The sequence below is a fragment of the Lucilia sericata genome, unplaced genomic scaffold (assembly GCF_015586225.1).
Source record: "Lucilia sericata isolate MDLA Ls3-8-SP2 unplaced genomic scaffold, ASM1558622v1 Contig000973F_arrow, whole genome shotgun sequence".
Classification (NCBI taxonomy): Eukaryota; Metazoa; Arthropoda; class Insecta; order Diptera; family Calliphoridae; genus Lucilia; species Lucilia sericata.
The window spans coordinates 6,663-22,862 of NW_023994956.1; the positions used below are offsets into that span (position 1 = coordinate 6,663).

At 29.5% G+C, this 16,200-nt stretch overlaps 2 protein-coding genes across 2 annotated transcripts; one reads left to right on the plus strand and one right to left on the minus strand.

Annotated features, from left to right (window-relative positions):
• Positions 1–7,858: 7,858 nt before the first annotated feature.
• On the plus strand, positions 7,859–10,600 carry LOC119609387. The gene has a single exon (XM_037964140.1). It carries the CDS (start codon positions 7,859–7,861, stop codon positions 10,598–10,600), a length of 2,742 nt encoding a protein of 913 aa, XP_037820068.1.
• LOC119609391 lies at positions 10,597–13,164 on the minus strand. The gene is made up of 3 exons (XM_037964149.1): positions 13,126–13,164; positions 11,262–13,046; positions 10,597–10,608 (listed from the first exon to the last, which is right to left on the minus strand). The coding sequence occupies exons 1-3, from the start codon at positions 13,162–13,164 to the stop codon at positions 10,597–10,599; spliced, it is 1,836 nt and encodes a 611-aa protein (XP_037820077.1).
• Between the last annotated feature and the right edge of the window lie 3,036 nt (positions 13,165–16,200).

Below are 16,200 nucleotides of genomic sequence, written 5' to 3' on the forward strand. Positions count from 1 at the left end.
GGCATTTTTGGTACTTTTTGCAATTTTTTGCTTAAAATGCCTTAAAGGGTTTTTTTAATGATTTTTTGTAAAAAGTTAAACATTTAAGTACTTTTTGATCCATCTGAAACAAAAAGTACTTTTTAGCAATTTGGTACCTTTTGTTTTCTTTTGCTTAAAATGCTTTTAAAAAGAGATTTGAAATGATTTTTTTGCATATGAGTTTTAAAAGAGCTTTCGCATGTTTTCAAGAATTTTGACACATTTTTAGGAAAAAGTACTTTTTTTAACAATTTGGTACTTTTTGAAAAATTTTGTTTAAAATTCAATAACTTTGAAAGAATTGCTTTTAAATGTTATTTCTTAGTTATAAGACTAATTAGTATAACTGACTGGTACTTTTTTAGGAAAAAGTACTTTTTGTCATTTTGGTACTTTTTGAAATTTTTTGCTTAAAATGCCTTAAAAAGTGTTGTGAAATGATTTTTTTGTAAATAGTTAATTGCTATTAAAGAATTTTTGCACTTTTTCATGAATTTTGAGAGTTTTTAGGAAAAAGTACTTTTTGTCAATTTGGTACTATTTGAAATTTGTTGCTTAAAATGCCTTAAAAAGTGTTTTGGATTGATTTTTTGGTAAATAGTTAACAGCTAGTAAAGCATTTTTTCACTTTTTCATGAATTTTGAGACTTTTTTAATGAAAAGTACCTTTTGTTAAATTGCTACATTTTGAATTTTTGGCTTAAAATGTTTTAAAAAGTGTTGTGGAATGATTTTTTGTAAATAATTAATCACTAAAAAAGAATTTTTGTACTTCTTCATGAATTTTGACACTTTTTTACAAAAAAGTACTTTTTGTCATTTTGGTACTTTTTGAAATTTTTTGCTTAAAATGAGATAAAAGTGGAAAGAAATGATTTTTTTGTAAATAGTTAATCACTTGAGAAGAATTTTTGCACTTTTTCATGAATTTTAAGACCTTTTTAGGAAAAAGTACTTTTTGTCAATTTGGTACTTTTTGCAATTGCTTGCTTAAAATGAGATAAAAGTGTAAAGAAATGATTTTTTGATAAATAGTTAATCACTAGAGAAGAATTTTTGCATTTTTTCATGAATTTTGAAACCTTTTTAGGAAAAAGTACTTTTTGTCATTTTGCCACTTTTTGAAAATTTCTGTTAAAAATTTAATAAAACATTATTTTAAATGGTTTTTTAGAGCATTTTATGCTTATTGCTTAATTTTCATTTACGTTTGAGATCTTTAGATTTTTGTTCTCTTTTTTTCATGCAGACGTGACTTATCATTTTATTTAACTCCATTTTCCAACTACCTGCATTTGCTGCGATGATCTAGTTTAAATTTTATGTATTACAAGAGATCACCATCACATTTATGTTATTACAGTTTAAGAATACAAAGTAAATTGTTTATGAAGGGGAAGAAAAACAAAAGGTTCATCTTAATGTTTTTAGCAGGACTGTCTTGAGATCATTAAGTATTCTAAAGGCATACGTCGGCTTGTACAACAAAATCTTGAGTACAACAAGATCAATGAAATTTTAAAGCAGGTAGTTCGTCAATGTAATAAACCTTTTTTCGTCTAGTTTGTTATAGAAAAAAAGTAATTAAGCAGGTTTTAATTTAAAGATTTACAAGAAAAATTTTAAGATTGAAAACAAACATTAGCTCAGCAATAAAGCTGGATAGAGTTATTATGTTTAGCAGCATTATTCTCTAACTTAAGGGGAATTGAATTGAATTTGTTTTAAGTTTTTGATAGAGGTTTTATAAAACTGTCTTGCATGCCTTAAAATATAAGAAAAACGTGCAAATATTTTATAAACAAACTGTTTTTTTATGGGTAAATATAACCACCAATCCCAGACGCCTTAAGACGCCATGTTTAAGATATTGAAAGCTTTGAAATGTCTCAATTTATGTCTGAGTTTCTTGCAAGTCGTTTTTTTGGGGATATTTTGCCTGCATAAATTAAACACAATAATGACATAGTTTCAACATCATTATAAAGCAAAATATCCACATCTGCCATTTTTTGGCTTTATTTGTCACTTTCGCATACAAAAGGGAAACAGTTCTTCATGTCATAAAGAATTTTTATAATCACAACAAATTAATTCATCATAAATAAGTATAAAAAAATCCAAAAACATAAGTTTACTTAGAGAGTGAATGGAATGGAATAAATGAATCTTTTTAACAGGAAATGTAGCAAATTATAAATGAAATCATTTCAAATTCTAGACATGCAACGGAAATCTTTATAATACAGATACGATGTTTTGCAAAAAAAATGTCAACAACATGTTTTTTTTAAGGCAAATGCAAATAATATTTGTTGCAATAAATACTGCGTCATAGTTATTTTTAGACACTAAACTTAAAATAAGTTTTTTTTTGCTAAATAAAAATAACACTTTTTAAGCAAAAAATTTCAAAAAGTACCAAATTGACAAAAAGTACTTTTTGTTTTAGAGGCACCTAATAACACTAAAACGTAAAATTATTAACAAAAATTATTTCACAACACTTTTTAAGGCATTTTAGGCAAAAAAAATCTAAAAGTACCAAATTGTTAAAAAGTACTTTTTCCTAAAAAGTTGTCAAAATTCATGAAAAAGTGCAAAAATTCTTTACTAACTATTAACTATTTATCAAAAAATAATTTCTTTCCACTTTTATCTCATTTTAAGCAAAAAATTTCAAAAGTACCAAAATGATAAAAAGTACTTTTTCAGAAAAAAATCTCAAAATGAATGAAAAAGTGCAAAGAATCTTTTCTAGAGATTAACTATTTACCAAAAAATCATTTTATTCCACTTTTATAGCATTTTGGGCAAAAAAATTAAAAAAGTACCAAATTGACAAAAAGTACTTTTTCCTAAAAAAGTCTCAAAATTCATGAAAAAGTGCAAAAATTCTTTAATAGCTATTAATTATTTACAAAAAGATCATTTCACAGCACTTTTTAAGGCATTTTAGGCAAAAAAAAATCAAAAAGTACCAAATTGTTAAAAAGTACTTTTTCCTAAAAAAATGTCAAAATTCATGAAAAAGTGCAAAGAATTTTTTCTAGTGATTAACTATTTACAAAAAATCATTTCACAACACTTTTTAAGGCATTTTAAGCTAAAAAATCAAAAAGTACCAAATTGACAAAAGGTATTTTTTTTAAAACAGATCTCAAAATTCATGAAAAAGTGCACAAATTCTTCTCTAGTGATTAACTATTTACCAAAAAATCATTTCTTTCTACTTTTATCTCAAAAAGTCAAAAAGTACTTTTTCCTAAAAAGGTCTCAAAATTCATAAAAAAGTGCAAAAATTTTTTACTAAATATTAACTATTTACCAAAAAATCATTTCTTTCCACTTTTATCTCATTTTAAGCAAAAAATTTTAAAAAGTACCAAAAGACAAAAAGTACTTTTTCCTAAAAAGGTTTCAAATTTCATGAAAAAGTACAAAAATTCTTTAATAGCTATTAATTATTTACAAAAAAAATCATTTCACAACACTTTTTAAGGCATTTTAGGCAAAAAAATCTAAAAGTACCAAATTGTTAAAAAGTACTTTTTCCTAAAAAGATGTCAAAATTCATGAAAAAGTGCAAAAATTCTTTACTAACTATTAACTATTTACCAAAAAATCATTTCTTTCCACTTTTATCTCATTTTAAGCAAAAAATTGCAGAAAATAGCTAAATGCAAAAAGTACTTTTTAGCAAAGAAAGTACTAAAATGTATAACTTTATACTAAAAATCATTTCACAACACTTTTTAAGGCATTTTAAGCCAAATTTAACAAAAAGTACCAAAATGCCCAAAAAGTACTTTTTGTTTAAGAGGGTGTAAAATGCAGGAAAATTTTCAAAAATCATTTTAAAACACTTTTTATAACATTTTAAGCAAAAAATTTTCAAATTTTCAAAAAATTTATTTTATTTAAATAAATTTAAATCATATATTTTATTTAATTTGTCATGATTTATGGCCAAATGGGCGCCTTAACTTTTTACGCAATACATTGTAGACCAAAAGTGAAAAAAGACGACCCCCCCAATAACATTTCAAAAGTGATCAATATATAAAAATTAAAACAAAAATAGCTTCTTAAACATTTAGCTATATAGAGAGCTATTTTTCGAAACATAATTAATGCCTTACTTAGGTTCCTTTAGCTTAAAACGTTAATTTTTCTTCTTACAAAAAAAGAGGGGAAGAATGTTTGATGGAAAAGAACACTAAACGATAAATTTCTTAACAACAGAACAACAAATCTTTAAAAATACCTTTTTTAAATGAAAAGTAAAACACAAACAAAAACAAAAATGTTGCTGGTTCCCTAAACGAAATTGTCACATAAAGTTTGAGGCAAAAAACAACAAAATTAAAGGGGCAAAGTAAAACCCATCTAAATAGTACCTTGTAGTCGTGAAGAAAACACACTTATACATAAATTTTGCAATACCAAACTATACCCCAAAATGAGACAAATTCAAATAGACAGACGGCCACCGTAAAAGCTAAAAATAAATGTAACGAAAACTATAGAAAATTAAAAAGAAACAAAATTTTTTTTAAACGGGAGCCAAACGGTGTGGATGTAGAAGATTTTGTTGTGTTTTTGAGAAATCCAAAAATAAACTTGAGGATTTTTTCTTTAAGATTTATATTTTTTGAAAACAAACTATTTGGTTTTATTTTCAACAAAATTGTCGTCTACAGATGTTGAGAGATAAACAAAACAACAAAGCAACTTGTTGATTAGAGAGAGAAGAGCAAATTTAAATAAAAATATTGAAAATTTTCAAAAAAAATTCCAAAAATTATTGAATAAATTTCAAAATTAGTTTAATGTCAAAAATTGGCAACGCGGTTAATTACAAAATCAATAAAATCTAAAAAATTGTATTTATTTACTTCATTAAACTCCTAATAAAACCTAAAATTGAAGTAAAATTATCAATTTTTTGAAAAAATGTCTTAGTTGGCAATGCGAACTTTTCAAAATATCATAATTTTCCACAAATTTTGTTTATTTAGCTTATTAAGCACCTCATACAAACTGAAATTGCAGTAAAATCTTAAAATGTTTGAAAAAATTTTCTTAGTTGGCAATGCGAAAATTTCAAAATGCCTTAATTCCCTACAATTTAGATTCATTTAACTCATTAAATACCTCATAAAACTTGAAATTGCAATAAAATATTGACATTTTTGAAAAAAATCTTAGTTGGCAATGCGAACTATTCAAAATATCTTAATTTTACACAAATTTCATTACTTTTGATTACTAAACACCTCATATAAACAGAAATTTAAGTAAAATTTTTTAATTTTTTTAAAAAATTTCATAGTTGGCAATGCGAACTTTTCAAATATCTTAATTTCACACAAATTTTATTAATTTTGATGAAATTAAAATTTTTTTTTAAATTTCATAGTTGGCAATGCCAATTTTTCAAAATGCCTTAATTCCCTACAATTTAGATTCATTTAAGTCATACAATACTTCATACAAACTGAAATTTTATTTATTTGCCTCATTAAACCCCTATGAAAACCTGAAATGCGGTAAAATTTTAAAAATTTTTAAAAAAAAGCATAGTTGGCAATTTAGATTCATTTAACTCATTAAATACCTCATAAAACCTGAAATTGCAATAAAATGTTAAAATTTTTGAAATAAAATTCTTAGTTGGCAATTCGAATTTTTCAAAATACCTTAATTTTCCACAAATTTTATCCTTTAATCACATTCAACACCTAATAAAACCTGAAATTGCGAAAAAATTTTCAAATTTTTGAAATAAAATTCTTCGTTGGCAATGCGAACTTTTCAAAATTCATTAATTTCCCACAAATGTTATTTATTTAGCTCTTTAGACTCCTATGAAACCCAGAAATTTAAGTCAAATTTTGAAATTTTTCAAAAAATTCTTAGTTGGCAAGGCGAACTTTTTAAAATGCCATAATTTTACAAAAAATTAAATATATCCGAAACCAATCTCTTTCAACTAGTGAAAACTAAAAAGAAAACTGCTAAAAACTTTATTTAAAAGGCTAAAAATCTAAAATATACAAATAATTGGCAATGCGACTTTTCAAAACAACCAATTTTTTAAGAAAATTTTAGAGCATTTTAAAGCTAAATTTTCAAAATAAACATATTTAAAAAGAAAAAGCCCAAAAAACTTAATTTAAAGCACTAAAAACATTAAAATTCCCTAAAAATTGGCAACGCGAAATGTTAAAAATGCTAATATTTCAAAAAAAACCTAAGTGTATTGCATAAAAATGCTTTAAATTAACGAAATTTAGAAAGAAATCTTTAAAAAAGTCGATTTAAGTTAATAAAAACATAAAAAATTGGCAATGCGAAATATTCAAAACGTTAATATTTCAGAAAAACTTATGTGAATTGCATAAAAAACGCTTTAAATTAAAGAAATTTAGAAAGAAAACTTTAAAAAAATTGGTTTAAGTTACTAAAACCATAAAAAAATTGAGATAATTGGCAATGCGAAATATTCAAAATGCTAATATTTCGGGAAAACTTAGGTGTAATTTGTCGCAAACTCTTTCATATAAACACATATAAAATTAACTATTTAAAATCAGTTGATTTAAGTTACTTACTGCTAATTAAAATAAATTTGAATTAGACTGAAGCCCTAAAATGTTAATATTTCTGGAAAAATAGTACACAAATAACAATTTAGTAAGAATTGGCAATGCGATTATTCAGAAAATAGTTCTAAATCATGATTTTTTTAATAGATTCTAGAGAATATAATTGTTAATTAGAATTTAAGCAAAAACACGTTAATATTTGTAAGATATTGAAGCAAAAATTAGAGTTAAGCCAAAAGTGGCAACGCGATTTTATTTAGAAAGCTTAAAATCGAAAAATTGTTAAAAAAAATTAAATTTCTATAAGAATTATAACAAAACGTTTAATAGTTTTTTAAAATATTTCATAAAAAGATAAAATTTTGACAAAAATTGGCAACGCGAGTATGCAAAAATTGGACTAAAACAGTTTAAAATCTATAAATTGTTTAAGAAAATTTCTTTTTTATAACAAATATAACCAAATGTTTCATATTTATGGAAAATATTTCATAAAAACTTGAAATTTAGAGAAAATTGGCAATGCGATTTTGTAAAATTTATGCTAAATGCAGAAAAATGTATTTGTTATTGAAAATATAATGAAAAACTTTAGGATTTGTAGAAATCTTTAGAAAAACTAGAAATTTAAACAAAATTGGCAACGCGATTTTAACATAAAATGGTTTAAAAGGGAATTTCTTTAAAGTAATTTATAGGAAATTTGATATAAGTTCAAAATATTTAAAAAGTTATATTTTTTGCTACAAATTTGTACTTTTCCTAAGAATTCAGGGAAAATTTTATTGAAATTATAAATTTCCCCCTGTTTAAGAGAAAATTTATTGAATTAATTTTTTATTACAAAAAAAATGTATTATTAATTTATTACAATATTTGTCTAGTCAGTGTTATTAAATAATAACCCTTAAACAAGGGGTTGGTAATGTTTCAATTTATACTGTTAATATATTGAAACAATTAATTAAACGCTATAACAATAAAGTTATTATCGCTATAAAAAAATAATTAACTAAATAAATGCCACTAGAACAACAGGTCTTAAAAAAAACATTTAGCACTCTTTAGTACACAAAGTTTTCCATGTGGAAAAAACATTTAGTTTTACTTTCAACGTTTGCAATAGGTGGTTGTCAAATAAAAACGGCTCTAAGGCCAAAACCAAGCTAAAGAAAATGATAAATTGTTTTAAATTTCTCATGTGGGGATTCATAGTTTTGATTGTTATGGCTGAACATCAAGCACAATTAGAGCAACAGCAAATGGTGGCAAATTCTTATACAAAAGAAAATTTTTTGGAGTTTAAAGCTGCAAAATTGCCAGAGATTCGCGAATATTCCTTAAATTCTGTTCGTGAAAGTACTAAACCTCAAACATTCACGAGTCAAAGTAACTATGTTTCCAATAAACAAAATTATTTCATTAGCTCTTTAAATTTAAACGAGAATAAAGCAGATTTGCAGCAAACTCGCGAATATTCCGTGAAAACAATTCCAGCAAATTGCCAAACAGGCCTTAAATCGAAAAAATTCGCCAATCTTATGAATGGAGGTTTAAATACAAAAGATATGAGTTCAGCTTCAGCTACTTTCATGACAAGAAAACAGAATAATGATGATTTGCAACATATTCGCGAATATTCCTCAAATTCGTTACGTGAAACTTTTAAACATCAAAAATTGACCAGTGAAATTAAGGTTGCTGTAAACATGAGGAATCTGAAGACGAATTTAATCAGTACCTTCAACCCAAATGATAATAAAGCAGATTTCCAACATTTTCGCGAATATTCCCGGAAAACTATGGAAAAAAGAACCAGTTTTAAACCTCAAAAATTCTACCAGAAGCGACAAGAAGATTTAATTACCAGGATTATAAGATCAACTTCAAACACTTCCTTGATACGAAAAGAAAATATAGTAAATTTCGATAAAACTCGCGAATATTCCCCAAATCTCAATTGGATAAATTTGAAAACACAAAAAATTAAGAATAAAAGAAATTTGGTTTCAAAATCTAAGAATTTGGGATCAAATTTCATAAAATCACTTGAGGATAAAGAAGATTTAGGAAAAATTCGCGAATATTCCCCGAAACGAAATACCAAAACGTTTAAATCTCAAGAATTGAAGGGTGAAAGCAAAATTTCTTTAAATACCAATAACTTAAGAACCTCATTAATAAAAACCGAGAATAAAGTAAACTGGAATTATATTTTAAAACATTCGCGAGAGTTAAGGGAAAATCAATTTAGGGATTTGAAAAATCCCCCTAAAATCTTGAAAATTCTGGAGGAAAATTTAACTTTAAAGAAATTAAAAACTCTAGAAAACTTCCTCAAAGTAGACACTATAGTTTTATTTGGCTCTGAAGAAGCCTTAGGGAAATTTTCACCCATTTTTACTTTACAACATCCGCCTCGTTTAATAATATCGGACTTTAAAGAGCAAGAACTAAGGAACTTTTTCAGCAGTAATATATTAAGTTTGGTGTTTCTGGACTCTCGGGCGTCTAAAGATGAAACGCTGCTAAATACTGTTAAGAGATCTTTGAATAGAAGACGTTTGAAAAAAGTCATTTTCATAACTGAAAACCCCATTACCGAAAGCCCTAATCCATCTCAACGATTTGAGCAATTCTTTAACTGGCTGCATGTTCAAGGTTTCTGGAATAGTTTACTAATGGATTTAGAAGGCAATTCCTTGGCTTTTGTTAATTTATCAAAGAAATTTATAAGGGATCTTACACTCCCCGAATTTTTGCAAATCAACATTAATTGGAAGGATCTAAAGGGATTTCCCATACGCTGTTCCATGGGCTCTAATCCTCCCAGGACTTATATATATCATGACGGGTCTCATGAAGTTTCTTTAAAGGGTTATTATGGCACCATTATAAATCTATTTGCCAAGTATTATAATGCCTCGTTAAAACCCTTTCTTTTAACCGATATGGATTACTATACCGAACTGGATTGTGTGAGATATATTAAAGAACGTAAAGTGGATATATGCGGTGATGTTTTAACCATTAATCCCGAATATGTGATAACCCAACCGGAAGAGGTTTCAGCCAGTTATTTAATGGTGCCGTATGATAAGCCTTTGGCTCGTTTTTATTACTTTCTGAAACCTTTTCAACTGCATGTCTGGACCATAGTGAATTGTAGTTTTTTCTATAAGGTCATTACACTCGCCTTTATACATCGTCTGCAGCATGGCACCTGGAATGCCAGTCAACAGATCCTATATGCCACTTTGTCGGTAATGTTTCTGCCCTTTCACTTGACTAAAGTCAAAGGTCCCTATCGTAAGTTTCTGGAACTAATCATGATCTTAGTGGGTTTTGTGGTGGCCAATTGGTATTTATCCGTATTATCCAGTCTTCTCTTTGCTCGTCTCTATTCCCATGATATTAAAACCCTAGAAGACTTAGCTCATCATAACATCTCCATCATGGTTAATGATTTCGATGTTTATCTTCTAAATATCACCGATAATGATCCCATTATAATGCAGCAACTAATAGTGGTATCCAATGATGTCTTACAGCATCATCGCCGTAATCTGGATCCTCATTATGCCTATTACAGTCAATCGGATAAAATCGAATTCTATTTACATCAACAAAAATTTTTACTACGTCCACATATGAAAGTTTTAACTGGTATACCACCTATAAATGAAGCTTTAGCCGGCATACCCATGAGTCCAAATTGGCCCTTTCAACATTTGCTTAACGATTTTATGAGGCGTATAGCAGTAAGTGGTTTGTATCAACGGCTATTGGTAAATGCTCGAGAAGAGGGTATTTTGACGGGTTATTTGCACTATTTCCCCACCGAGCATCATTATGTGGAGCCCTTGTCTATTGAATATTTTCAAATGCCAGCCATGCTTTTGGCCGTGGGTTACAGTTTGGCTTTGGGGGGATTTCTTTTGGAACTATTCGTGTTTAAGGAGTTTTAAAGAAAAATCTTTTAAATAAAAACAGTCGAATTAAAGAGATTATTTCAATAAAATGTGTTTTATTTTCTACCAAATAGAACTAGAACAGAACAAGAACAGAACTAGAGCAGAACTAGAACAGAACAGAACTAGAACAAAACTAGAACAGAACTAGAACAGAACTAGAACAGAACTAGCACAGAACTATAGCAGAACTAGAACAGAACTAGAACAGAACTAGAACAGAACTAGAACAGAACTAGAACAGAACTAGAACAAAACTAGAACAGAACTAGAACAGAACTAGAACAGAACTAGAACAGAACTAGAACAGAACTAGAACAGAACTAGAGCAGAACTAGAACAGAACAGAACTAGAACAAAACTAGAACAGAACTAGAACAGAACTAGAACAGAACTAGCACAGAACTATAGCAGAACTAGAACAGAACTAGAACAGAACTAGAACAGAACTAGAACAGAACTAGAACAGAACTAGAACAAAACTAGAACAGAACTAGAACAGAACTAAGAACTAGAACAGAACTAGAACAGAACTAGAACAGAACTAGAATAGAACAAAACTAAAACTAAACTAGAACTTAAACAATCTTAAATATTAAATTTTATTTAATTTATTTTCATTCCATTTAAAATACATAATTTCCATTAGAAAACTTACGAAACCCATTAAACAACCCAACGCCAAAATAATGCCCGGCACTTGAAAGTACTCCAAACTTAAAGGTACCACATAACAATGTTCAGTGGCAAAATATTTCAAATAACCCGAACGTATGCCATCCTCTAGAGAATCCAGAAGTAAACGATCAAATAGACCTGATTCCAAAATATGATCCATAATATTATTAAGCAAGTGTTCAAAAGGCCAATTGTAGCGCATAGGTATACCGCCCAGAACTGAATTGATGGGCTCTTTGCTCAATTCCTTCATAATGGGACGTAGCAGGAATTTTTGCTGATGCAAATAGAAACTGTTCTTGTCATATTGGCTGTAGTAGGCGTAATGGGGATTTAAATTGCGGCGATTTTCAAGCAAAACATTATCGGCTACTAATAGCAATTGTTGCATGATTATGGGATCTACAGCAGACACATTTAGCAGAGAATATTCAAATTCATTAACCATAATGGATATATTGAGACGTTGTAGATCTTGTAAGCTTTGAATATCTTGACTATATAAACGTGTATATAGCAGACTGGCGAGAAGAGACAAATACCAATTGCTGATAACAAAACCCATTAAAATCAATAACATTTCCCAATGACGACGCAGAGGACCCTTAAGCCTTTTCAGCTGAAAGGGTAAATGTATAAAGGATAAGCAAACATAGAGTAGTTGTAGAGAAAATGACCAGCTTTTATGCTGCAGACGATGTATTAAAGCTAAAGCCATGACGTTAAAGATAAACGCCAGCAACAGTATATACCACACATAGGTTTGAAAGGGTTTAAAGAAGTAGTACACTTGAGGCAAAGGTTTATCATAGGGTACCATTAAATAACTGCGGGCAATTATTACCGGTTTCGACATAACATATTGAGGATTTAGAGCCATGGCATCACCACATAAATCCACTTTATTTTCCGCGATATATTTTAAACAATCCAATTCTCTATAATAATCCAAATTTGATATCTGATGAGGAACTAAGGAGGCATTGTAGATTTGAGCAAATAGATTTATTAAGTTACCAAAGAGGCCTTTTAATTGTAGACGATTTTTAGCATCATAGTAGAGTAAGGCCCTAGGCGGGTTATTCGCCATTGAGACTTGTACCGGAAAACCTTGTAAGTCCTTCCAATCAATAGTTAATTGCAAAAACAGTTCTATACTTATGTTATTTTTTAGCAGTTCCAAGGAGAAAGGATCCATTGTTAGAGTATTGGCTTGTTGGTCTATTAGCAAACTATTCCAGAATCCTTGTTCATACAGACATTGCAATAATTTCCGCCATCGGTCGACAGGTTCTATAGTTAAAGTCTGGCTTATTAGCAGCAACTTTTTCATATGCCATCTTTCCAAAGATTGCATTAAAATGTTTAAAATCTGGTCATTTATTTCCGGTCCATCTATGAAAACTATGCTTAGTATATTACCGCTAATCCATTCTCTTAAAGGTCTATCTTGAAGCTGAGTTATAATGATTTTATTGTATTCAAAATTTTCAACATTCTCAAGGATTTGTAGATGATTTTCACATTCAGCAAATAACACCAAAGTTTCCAGTTTTAATATACGAAAAGCCTGTTTAATTATATCTTGAAGACCCCAATTAGATTCCTCGAAATCGGTATTCAATGCTAACAAATGGTTTTTATGACTTGTGGTTTCTTTTCTGCTTACATCTGTAATTCTTTCAGTATCATTGTTATCTGAAGTTGTCTGATTTAATAGCAATCTATAGTCATTACTATCTCTCCGATCTGTCCAGTTCAATGCCTGCAATTTAAATCCAATTTTCTGTGTAAAAATCTGCTTTAAAATTCCACTTATTATAATAATTTTTAATATAACAAACATTTAGTGCTGCTTCTTTTCTTAACTTCCTTTCAGTCATATAAGAGTTTACTAACTAACCGGACATATTACATGTTTCTTACAATAATATAATTGTAAATATTACTATTCAAATAAGGACTAGAATAATAATTTTATAACAAACAGACTAATTGAACAAAACCTTAAGGGACATGAGAGGGTCAACAAGAAAGTTAAAAGCAACAATAACTATATAGAGAAAAATCTACCCACAAAATTAAATTTTGCCCTAAACTTAATGCACGGCCTACGTGGTATTTGAGTATTAAACATACGTAATTGAAAAGTTCTGTTCTTGTTCTGTTCTAGTTCTGTTCCAGTTCTGTTCTAGTTCTGTTCTAGTTTTGTTCTAGTTTGTTCTAGTTCTGTTCTAGTTCTGTTCTAGTTCTGTTCTAGTTCTGTTCTAGTTCTGTTCTAGTTCTGTTCTAGTTCTGTTCTAGTTCTGTTCTAGTTCTGTTCTAGTTCTGTTCTAGTTCTAGTTCTGTTCTAGTTCTGTTCTAGTTCTGTTCTAGTTCTGTTCTAGTTCTGTTCTAGTTCTGTTCTAGTTCTGTTCTAGTTCTGTTCTAGTTCTGTTCTAGTTCTGTTCTAGTTCTGTTCTAGTTCTGTTCTAGTTCTGTTCTAGTTCTGTTCTAGTTCTGTTCTAGTTCTGTTCTAGTTCTGTTCTAGTTCTGTTCTAGTTCTGTTCTAGTTCTATTCTAGTTCTGTTCTAGTTCTGTTCTAGTTCTGTTCTAGTTCTGTTCTAGTTCTGTTCTAGTTCTGTTCTAGTTCTGTTCTAGTTCTGTTCTAGTTCTGTTCTAGTTCTGTTCTAGTTCTGTTCTAGTTCTGTTCTAGTTCTGTTCTAGTTCTGTTCTAGTTCTGTTCTAGTTCTGTTCTAGTTCTGTTCTAATTCTATTCTAGTTCTGTTCTAGTTCTGTTCTAGTTCTGTTCTAGTTCTGTTCTAGTTCTGTTCTGTTTTGTTCTGTTCTGTTCTGTTCTAGTTCTGTTCTAGTTCTGTTCTAGTTCTGTTCTAGTTCTGTTCTAGTTCTGTTCTAGTTCTGTTCTAGTTCTGTTCTAGTTCTGTTCTAGTTCTGTTCTAGTTCTGTTCTAGTTCTGTTCTAGTTCTGTTCTAGTTCTGTTCTAGTTCTGTTCTAGTTCTGTTCTAGTTCTGTTCTAGTTCTGTTCTAGTTCTGTTCTAGTTCTGTTCTAGTTCTGTTCTAGTTCTGTTCTAGTTCTGTTCTAGTTCTGTTCTAGTTCTGTTCTAGTTCTGTTCTAGTTCTGTTCTAGTTTCTGTTCTAGTTCTGTTCTAGTTCTGTTCTAGTTCTGTTCTAGTTCTGTTCTAGTTCTGTTCTAGTTCTGTTCTAGTTCTGTTCTAGTTCTGTTCTAGTTCTGTTCTAGTTCTGTTCTAGTTCTGTTCTAGTTCTGTTCTAGTTCTGTTCTAGTTCTGTTCTAGTTCTGTTCTAGTTCTGTTCTAGTTCTGTTCTAGTTCTGTTCTAGTTCTGTTCTAGTTCTGTTCTAGTTCTGTTCTAGTTCTGTTCTAGTTCTGTTCTAGTTCTGTTCTAGTTCTGTTCTAGTTCTGTTCTAGTTCTGTTCTAGTTCTGTTCTAGTTCTGTTCTAGTTCTGTTCTAGTTCTGTTCTAGTTCTGTTCTAGTTCTGTTCTAGTTCTGTTCTAGTTCTGTTCTAGTTCTGTTCTAGTTCTGTTCTAGTTCTGTTCTAGTTCTGTTCTAGTTCTGTTCTAGTTCTGTTCTAGTTCTGTTCTAGTTCTGTTCTAGTTCTGTTCTAGTTTTGTTCTAGTTCTGTTCTAGTTCTGTTCTAGTTCTGTTCTAGTTCTGTTCTAGTTCTGCTCTAGTTCTGTTCTGTTCTAGTTCTGTTCTAGTTCTGTTCTAGTTCTGTTCTAGTTCTGTTCTAGTTCTGTTCTAGTTCTGTTCTAGTTCTGTTCTAGTTCTGTTCTAGTTCTGTTCTAGTTCTGTTCTAGTTCTGTTCTAGTTCTGTTCTAGTTCTGTTCTAGTTCTGTTCTAGTTCTGTTCTAGTTCTGTTCTAGTTCTGTTCTAGTTCTGTTCTAGTTCTGTTCTAGTTCTGTCAGTTCTGTTTCTAGTTCTGTTCTAGTTCTGTTCTAGTTCTGTTCTAGTTCTGTTCTAGTTCTGTTCTAGTTCTGTTCTAGTTCTGTTCTAGTTCTGTTCTAGTTTCTGTTCTAGTTCTTGTTCTAGTTCTGTTCTAGTTCTGTTCTAGTTCTGTTCTAGTTCTGTTCTAGTTCTGTTCTAGTTTCTGTTCTAGTTCTGTTCTAGTTCTGTTCTAGTTCTGTTCTAGTTCTGTTCTAGTTCTGTTCTAGTTCTGTTCTAGTTCTGTTCTAGTTCTGTTCTAGTTTCTGTTCTAGTTCTGTTCTAGTTCTGTTCTAGTTCTGTTCTAGTTCTGTTCTAGTTCTGTTCTAGTTCTGTTCTAGTTCTGTCTAGTTCTGTTAGTTCTGTTCTAGTTCTGTTCTAGTTCTGTTCTGTTCTAGTTCTGTTCTAGTTCTGTTCTAGTTCTGTTCTAGTTCTGTTCTAGTTCTGTTCTAGTTCTGTTCTAGTTCTGTTCTAGTTCTGTTCTAGTTCTGTTCTAGTTCTGTTCTAGTTCTGTTCTGTTCTAGTTCTGTTCTAGTTCTGTTCTAGTTCTGTTCTAGTTCTGCTCTAGTTCTGTTCTAGTTCTGTTGTAGTTCTGTTCTAGTTCTGTTCTAGTTCTGTTCTAGTTCTGTTCTGTTCTAGTTCTGTTCTAGTTCTGTTCTAGTTCTGTTCTAGTTCTGTTCTAGTTCTGTTCTAGTTCTGTTCTAGTTCTGTTCTAGTTCTGTTCTAGTTCTGTTCTAGTTCTGTTCTAGTTCTGTTCTAGTTCTGTTCTAGTTCTGTTCTAGTTCTGTTCTAGTTCTGTTCTAGTTCTGTTCTAGTTCTGTTCTAGTTCTGTTCTAGTTCTGTTCTAGTTCTGTTCTAGTTCTGTTCTAGTTCTGTTCTAGTTCTGTTATAGTTCTGTTATAGTTCTGTGCTAGTTCTGTTATAGTTCTGTTCTAGCTATTTGCTAGTTTTGTCTAGTCTATATTCTAGTCTATAGTCTA

Bases quoted from the DNA above. Each gene is read 5' to 3' on its own strand.
- LOC119609387 (XM_037964140.1), top strand. From the start codon at position 7,859: ATGGCTGAACATCAAGCACAATTAGAGCAACAGCAAATGGTGGCAAAT.
- LOC119609391 (XM_037964149.1), bottom strand. From the start codon at position 13,164: ATGACTGAAAGGAAGTTAAGAAAAGAAGCAGCACTAAAT. The intron at 13,047-13,125 runs GTTTGTTATATT...TTTAAATTGCAG, and splicing joins GAAAAGAAGCAGCACTAAAT to GCATTGAACTGGACAGATCG.